This window comes from Papilio polytes, unplaced genomic scaffold, assembly GCF_000836215.1.
Source record: "Papilio polytes unplaced genomic scaffold, Ppol_1.0 DF823823.1, whole genome shotgun sequence".
NCBI lineage: Eukaryota > Metazoa > Arthropoda > Insecta > Lepidoptera > Papilionidae > Papilio > Papilio polytes.
The window spans coordinates 860,357-868,630 of NW_013525381.1; the positions used below are offsets into that span (position 1 = coordinate 860,357).

General features: G+C 31.4%; 2 protein-coding genes across 2 annotated transcripts in view; one reads left to right on the forward strand and one right to left on the reverse strand.

The window, feature by feature from the left end:
- Positions 1-33: 33 nt before the first annotated feature.
- On the reverse strand, positions 34-3,231 carry LOC106103352 (retinal rod rhodopsin-sensitive cGMP 3',5'-cyclic phosphodiesterase subunit delta). The gene is made up of 5 exons (XM_013283094.1): positions 3,026-3,231; positions 2,104-2,135; positions 1,705-1,856; positions 1,149-1,285; positions 34-814 (listed from the first exon to the last, which is right to left on the reverse strand). The coding sequence occupies exons 1-5, from the start codon at positions 3,094-3,096 to the stop codon at positions 733-735; spliced, it is 474 nt and encodes a 157-aa protein (XP_013138548.1). The 5' UTR covers positions 3,097-3,231; the 3' UTR covers positions 34-732.
- A 235-nt stretch (positions 3,232-3,466) lies between these two features.
- The window catches only part of LOC106103331 (ATP-dependent RNA helicase SUV3 homolog, mitochondrial), a 10,481-nt gene continuing 5,673 nt past the window's right edge, over positions 3,467-8,274 (forward strand). The window contains exons 1-10 of the mRNA XM_013283068.1: positions 3,467-3,975; positions 4,071-4,191; positions 4,395-4,563; positions 4,759-4,942; positions 5,172-5,249; positions 5,537-5,628; positions 6,162-6,301; positions 6,703-6,837; positions 7,188-7,294; positions 7,658-7,851. Coding sequence (XP_013138522.1) covers positions 3,552-3,975; positions 4,071-4,191; positions 4,395-4,563; positions 4,759-4,942; positions 5,172-5,249; positions 5,537-5,628; positions 6,162-6,301; positions 6,703-6,837; positions 7,188-7,294; positions 7,658-7,851 — 1,644 coding nt within the window. The 5' untranslated portion in view covers positions 3,467-3,551. The remainder of the gene's footprint in view (positions 3,976-4,070; positions 4,192-4,394; positions 4,564-4,758; positions 4,943-5,171; positions 5,250-5,536; positions 5,629-6,161; positions 6,302-6,702; positions 6,838-7,187; positions 7,295-7,657; positions 7,852-8,274) is intronic.

Here is an 8,274-nt window from a genome sequence, read left to right on the forward strand (position 1 = left end):
AAATGTGCTTTTGGGGAAATAAGAAAACATCGATTTTGGAATTAAAAATTTATTAAATTATTACATATTACAATGCACCCGTTTGCTTTGTTAAACAAATGATTGTAAACAGGAGATGTACTTAGAGAACAAATTATAAAAGCCATTTAAATTTATATGCTAAAATCAGACATTTGGTAACATTTGGTAGCTTGCGTGTATCGCCAGATAATACTAAGGTAGGTCTTAAAAGGGGTCAACTATACCTACTCCCTTTACGATGCCCATGGCTTGCGTCAAACTAATTAAAATTAATCTATATATTTGCAAATTTAAAACATATACTAAAAGCTCTCATCTCGTGAAAAAGTCCCGAAATTCAGAACAAAAAGATTAAAAGCCTGAATATAACATAAATAGTAAAATATTTCAAACGTATTTCGCTGCCTGCAGCAATTTTTGTGCATAGTTACATCTTTAAAAGTATAAAAAAATGCTTTATAAAAACTTAATTACAATTTCAATGAACAAAATATCGGAATAATTGACAGAAGAAAGTTTTATCTTAAAACTAAGTTTTCTAATTCGAGTACTACATACTATGTCGTGTAAAAACATGGAAAGTGCCGAGAGCTAGTGATTTTGTAACCAATATACTAAAATTAATATGAATACATATAAAAGACTGATAATATGTGAAATGCATTGAAGTTGTGGATTGAATCCAATAAATGCGTATATCACAATACGTGTTTAGACATAAAACAGCCTCACTCTGGAAGTAGTTATATGGAGATCACCGTCGAAGAATTTAGTCTCGATCACAACATTGCCACTGGAAAATAAGAATTTTAATCTTAAATCTTTATTAAACTATGGCAACACGGATTTCCAAAAGAAAAAAAAAATATTAAAAAAAAAAGATTGAGCGCCATCTTTTAATAATTTTTTGAAAGACTATCAATGCTTTGTTGTTAACTGATACTCGCAATAGATGGCGCTATACGAAAATTTCACCTAAATTACGTTAAGTTAAAAAACTAACAAAAAAATTAAAAACCCGCATAGTGTAAGACACTTAGCAACTTAGTTACCTATACAGTAACAAGTTCTTTATAAAAATACCATATATATAGGGGCAAAAAGTTCAAACCAAAAATATTACTCACTTCAACACATTAGCGGGCATCATCTGTGACTCCGGAGCGGATTCGATAATAGATTGCCATGTGTTAGTTGAATTTGCTATCACATATCCGAAATCAAAGAACCATTCCTCAAGACATCGCCCTTTGAACAGCACTTTCTGGAAGTTGTTGAAAAATTATAATCATGCATTATATCATGAACATTATAAACATGCATTTAATTAAAATTTAAGATTTATCAAAAATAAGAAAACATCACATTAGAGTGAATCGAGTGATTCCAGTCTGGTAATCACTCATCACATAGATAGACTTGGCAGCTCCGAAACTGTATGTGAATTTAGTTATTTGTAAACTAGTTATATTTATAATAGTATTATAAAGAAGAAAGATTTGTATTTTTGTATGTATTGAAATACCTTAAAAGCTAGTCAGCAAATTTCAAAAATCCTTTCACTATTAACAGCTTGTTATTACACAGTAGCATATTCTATTTTACTATCTTTAATACCATGTGGACAAAGTCGCGGGCAACAGCTAGTGTAATATAATTTAAACAATTTAATATCAGTTTTACCTGTTCTAAACGAAATCGATCCATAGTTTCAATAGAACTAAAGTTCATCTCTCGGGAGACAACTCGGCACTTCAGTATTCTCTTGGGTACCCTCGCTTCATGTTCTACATCAGGATTGGACATATCTTCATTATGTTGCCATAATATTTTACCTGTAAATTGCAAAAATTTGGTGAAATCTTGTTTCATACTTGCTGCTATCATATTCTCAATTATATTTTTACTATATTCATCTTTACGACTGTAACACACATAATATTATATTACTAGAAAAAGACAGTTTCAGAGACAGAGAATCAAGACCGGTGTAAGGACATCAAATGAATATAGAAGTCTCTGCCTACCCCACTGAGCTAGCGGTTGACTGGGTTTTCTAACAGAACATCTAATATGATTTACCTGTGTCAGCATCACGGAGGTTCATCCAATTTCTGTTGTCAATTATGTAAGGTAAAATGTGATAAAAGTATTAAAAAAATAAATAAATTTCGTAAGGAATTGTACAGTTGATATTTTTGAATGACTTCTCATCTCGGCACATACCACATAACATATATAAAATATGAGATTGTATTAAATATGTGATTGTCTTATGCTGATAATATACTAAATAAATATGTGAAGACAGTGTTTCAATAGCCCTACATCTCCAGAGCCCATAGCGGAAGACAGTAACCGCCAAACAGGATATGGGCCCAGCATGCTTCCTCTGCGCTGTGTCTTCACATGTTAATAAATATATTATCAGCTTATAACAATCACATTTCATAATTAATACAATCTCATATTTTGTATATGTTATATAAAAAATCTGTCCTACTTGTGTAAAGTGTTGCCTGCCAGTAACAAAACATATAAAAACTCCAAGAGGTCTTAATTATAAAATGTTGTTTTAAATGTTTTCACAGGAATTGTGATGCAAAAAATAATATACATAATTATAGTGGAATTAATTGCAATGCTTTCTATTTGAAAAATAAGATACAAACTATAAGTTATATATGTAAATAAGAAAGATTTCTACAACACATGGTATAAACAAATGGTCTTAATTTTTAACTTTCTGTAAAAATACAATAAAGGAAAAGATGTTTATCATATGCTACATGTGTGTATTAGATTAACGGAATATACCTAAATATTCTGAACACATTGCAAAAAGCGAATCAGTTGTGATGAAGGTAGATGAAAAATAAAAGCTTGTAAAATTCCCATTGAAAAATTTCAAGTTTTATAAAACATTCATCGTGGTATAAAGCGCATACTTCGTTAATAATTTTATTCAAATAAAATGTAAAATATGTACGAATTTAAAGGATACATCTGAAAGCCACTTAGGATCGTATTCACTCGATCTTGCCTGTTTTCTTCGACAGATAGAACTTCCGTCATTCTTGATAGTATATAACTAATCACTAAAAATTTAATTTATTTGTAAATCGCAATATAATTGTAAAAATGGACTGTTTATGATAAAAAACTCGGTAATCGGGCAAAAAAATACCACAACAAAAAACGTCATCAGCAAAAGCAAGCAATGTTGCCATAAGCTATTGTCATAATTTTACATAAAATAAAGCAAAGACTAAAATTCAGTTAATAAATGTGAACAAAAATAAACTTTCGGTAAATATCTTGGTTCGCTTTAACTTACGCATAATTATATACATTGTTGTTAAATTTATCTTATAATTTAAAAATTGGTATCTACTAATGTTTGTGGTGTCTTGTGTCTTTGATATCTTACTGATTTCCGTTTTTCCAATTTCTACTCTTTGGTACAATGTGACAGTAAAATTGTTATTTTTTGACAATTTTATTAAATAAATTATTATCAAATTATAGAAATGTATAAAGGATTATCAAGAATTCTATCCTGTTATTGTTCAGACAAAATTCCACAGTGTATATCACCAGTTTTTAACTCAGTTTTAAGTACCCGAAAAGGACAAATAGGATATTTAGGTTATGTTTTCAAAAGGACGAAAAAACATGATAGGGGTGGTCTTTCGACATTGTTTACCCCGGTCCCAGTAAAACCAAATCCAGATGACATAAACGTAGGAGAAGAATTCACGGGAAGACTTAAGAAACAAGATTTACTGAAAATTCTAAATAAATTTTATCAAAAGCCAGAAGTTAGATCGCTTTCTTCAGAAAATGGTTTGGATGATCAATTATTGCATCAGGCTTTTTTATCATTTAGAAGGCATTGTCTAGAACATGATTTGCCTCCAGATTTACATATAATTATAAGTGATATACTGCATGGTAAGTAATTTATGTTACCAATATTGAGTATATAATTGAATTATTCTCTTGCTGACAGACTGTGTATGATAATTGTATAACTAATTTAATTCAAGGTGCGGGACATGTAGATGACTTATTTCCATACTTCCTTCGACATGCCAGATTAGCATTTCCACATTTGGACTGTTTAGATGATTTAAAAAAAATATCCGACTTAAGAACACCAGCCAATTGGTAAGGTGTAGAAACATTATCCTTTCATTATTTTGTTATCAGAAATTCAATTCATTTATATTAAATAATTTTCAATGGGGTAAATGCCGTAGATACTAAACCAGACATTTTTTTGTTTGAGAAATACATGCATTTTACTTATTAGAAGAATTTGTTATAGTCTATGTTAAATATATGTTTATACTTTTAAATTATGTGTGTAGGTATCCACAGGCACGTCATTTGAATAGAAAAATAGTATTCCATGCGGGACCTACAAATTCTGGCAAAACTTATCATGCTATGGAGCGATTTCTTACTGCAAAATCAGGAGTTTATTGTGGACCATTGAAACTATTAGCAACAGAAATATATCACAAATCTAATAGTAAAGTAAGAGTTTTCAAATTATACATAATTTTGTTTTTATACTGACAAAGAGATTTCTTTAGTTTGATTAAACTGTTTAAAAAAATATTATTTTTTCCAAAAAAAAAAATATTGGTAGATCTTTTGCCAGTCTATAAAAAGTTAGTAGTACTGAATAAACAGTTTTTTTATCTGTAGTATTAAAATGTACTATTCCAGGGTACACCATGTGATTTAATAACTGGAGAGGAAAGGCGGCATGCCTCACAATATCAGACATTAACGGAAAACGTTGAAACGGAAACTAGTACAGAGACTGGAAATTATTTACTTAATGAACCAGAACTAATACCGTCTAGTCATGTTGCTTGTACAGTTGAGATGACATCGCTAAATGATACATGTAAGATATGCTTTATTATGTGAAACTGAGTTAATTAAATATTGGTCAATTTTCCACTATAAATTACCATATTTTTTTATTGGCAACTAATAAATACCAACCCCAAGAAAAAAATCACCCCTCTTTATACATCCATCCAATGTATATCCTTTAAAGTCAATAAAAACCTATTACTTTGTGTACAAAATATGTCGACATGGAATAATTTTTTTTAATATATATCTTCTAGATGAAGTAGCAATTATTGATGAAATTCAAATGATTGGAGATAGAGGTAGAGGTTGGGCGTGGACTAGAGCAGTTTTAGGTAAGGTATTATAATGATACTAGGTTTCGTCTGCGATTCCATTTCCACTGAATTAAAAAAAAACACTTGACTTCTAGACTATGTTCTACATGTGTGCCTAATATCATTGAGATCCACTCAGTTTAGGCTACAAACTCTAACATCCATTCATCTAAACTTTTGCATTTATAATATTAGTAAGAAGTAATATTATATTTTTTATTTAAGTTAACATTCTGAATGTCAGTGTTGTAATCAAGTTATTTCAAGTAAAATTGTCGGTGTAATTTTTTTTATGTTAATTAAAGGTCTGCAAGCTGATGAAATTCATTTGTGTGGTGAAGCTGGCGCAATAAATTTGATTGAAGAAATTTGTTATACAACCGGTGAAGAAATAGAGGTACTACATATAGGGATAATAATGTTTTTAAAATTGAATTTAACATGTGTCTGTTGATACAGACCAGACCCGACAGCAGAGGTTTGAGGCAAACTAGCTGTTGCTTGTGACTTCGCCCACGTGAAATAAAAAGTAATAAATAATATAGAAAATGTTAGTGATAACATAATGGTGAAAGATTTTTTGAAATCGGCTGAGTAGTTTTTGAGTTATTTTAATACATACCAAAATCCAAAAATACAAATCTTTCCTCTTTATAATACTAGTATAGGTAAAATTGAACTTTACTAAACAGAAATAAGATTTAATTTAATGTATAAATCTTTTTTTAACTAGGGCACACATAAAAATAAGTTTAAAGGCAAATCAAACCTTATTTCATATTTATAAAGTTCAGTTTTATTTGCGATATAAATACTCTGACTTCCCAGTTTATGACCCTAATGCACCTTTCTATTGTAACATGATTTTTTTAAACTGTTTCGTATATTTGCTGTAAATGTATTTGCTTGATATTATTATTTGATTTTCAGGTGCGTACATACAAAAGACTAACAGAACTGAAGGTGGAGGACAGTGCGCTGGGATCACTGGACAAGGTGCGTGCCGGAGACTGTATTGTGTGCTTCAATAAGAATGACATATACAGTGTAAGCAGAGCCATTGAACAGAGGTCAGTCCTGTGAGGCAGGTATCCAATAGTTTAAAAATGTTCATCATACTTCATACTAATATTATAAATGCAAAAGTTTAGATGGATGGATGTTTGTTAAAGTTTGTAGCCTAAACGGCTAAACGGATTTCAATGAAATTTGGCATTGATGGAGAGGATAGTCTGGACAAACACATAGGCTACTCAATTTTGTTTTCTTTTTAATTTCACGCGGACAGAGTCGCGGGCGAAAGTTAGTATACTAATATTAATGCAAATAGATTCTTGCAAACTAACTTTAGTCGGAGAGAAAGTTCGGAAGGATTTTTTTTAATTACTTTTTATACAAAATGGATTTAATTTTTTTGCTAACAATATTTTTTTTGTGTTTTTGTTGGTTATTTATTGGTTATTATATTTAGGGGTCATGAGGTGGCAGTGATATACGGCAGCTTGCCCCCCGGCACTAAGTTAGCGCAGGCTAACAAGTTCAATGACCCTGAAAGTTCCTGTAAAGTGATGGTGGCCACGGACGCTATTGGCCTCGGCATCAATTTGTAAGTTACTTATGATTTGTAATTTTTAAAGTACTAGAATTGTATTTAAATGCATGATTTTTTTTTATACTCTAAATTGGAACGGGGAGTAATTTGAACATAGGTCGAGGGAAAAATATATATTTTTTTTAAAATAATCTATCGGGTGTGAAAGACTGATGTATAAATACATCATCATGCATTTAAGAGTTAAATCAGAAATTGGGAGATGTTACACAGATAATACCTGGTTCTAAGATATATCTCAAAAGAATGCATGTAAAATTAGTATGAAAGCAATTCAACCAGTTTTTAAGTTCAACAATTTATATTAAATATACAAATATTGTTATGAATTTATATGTTTGTAGGAGTATACGGCGGATAATCTTTTATTCACTAATAAAACCGGTGGTAAATGAAGATGGTGATAAAGAAATGGATGTCATCAGTGTATCGCAAGCTTTACAAATTGCAGGTAACTTTTTCTTCAGTTACACATTAATATTTATCTCTCTCTCTCTCTCTCTCTCTCTCCCTGTATCTCTCTCTCTCTCTCTCTCTTTCATACTAGCTGTTTCTCGCAACTTCGTCAGCATGAAATTTAAAAAAAATTTACTCATTGGTAACATAGCTTTTTAATGGTGAAATAATTTTGAAAATAAGCCGAGTAGATTTTGAGTTATTTCAATACATACAAAAATTTAAAACTTTCCACTTTTTAATGTTAGTATAGATTTGTGTTTTATAAATTAGTCGGATTTTTTTTTATAAAAAGCTTAATAAGTGATTGTGTTCTACTTCCATCCATACGTCGAAATTGAGTAACATTGTGGTTCAGGCAGAGCTGGCAGGTACGGCAGCGCGTGGGAGACAGGGTACGTGACGACGTTCAGGGCGGAGGACCTGGCGACGCTGAAGACGCTGCTGTCCAGGTCCTCGGAGCCCGTGACGCAAGCGGGGCTGCACCCCACTGCGGAGCAGATGGAACTTTACGCCTACCATCTACCTCATGCCAGCCTCAGTAGTTTAATGGTAAGTGTTTTTATTTAGTTATTGGTATTACTCAGTTGGGTGTTCTGTTTTTTTTTTTTAAATTAAGGTTATTATAACCATATCACGAATAAATACACTGAAATGTTTAAAAAAATAAAACTATGAGCTATGAAAAAATATTGGACAGTAAAATTAGTAAATATGATTTTTAATTTCAATTGAAAATATGAATGTTCGACCATGGATGAGTAACAGCTTAGGGGTTGAGCACTTGACTCAAGGCGTTGTTGCCTAAGGTCTTAGGTCCAGATATTCAGTGGTAGTGCCCGCTTTATCATCTTAGCACTGCAGGGCCGGCACGCCCCCAGTAGTACCACAAACAATTTTTCCGTGTTTCGTCTGATGAGTGTGGTGCCGGAGGCCTAATTTAAGTCCCTTACTCCTTACCACCCTTTTCTCATA

What these genes read in the sequence shown, in the direction of transcription:
- LOC106103352 (XM_013283094.1), bottom strand. Translation starts at nt 3,096, where the DNA reads ATGACGGAAGTTCTATCTGTCGAAGAAAACAGGCAAGATCGAGTGAAT. An exon ending in ATCCTAAGTGGCTTTCAGAT is followed by an intron (nt 2,136 to 3,025) that starts GTATCCTTTAAA and finishes AATTGACAACAG; the next exon opens with AAATTGGATGAACCTCCGTG. An exon ending in CCTCCGTGATGCTGACACAG is followed by an intron (nt 1,857 to 2,103) that starts GTAAATCATATT and finishes TGCAATTTACAG; the next exon opens with GTAAAATATTATGGCAACAT.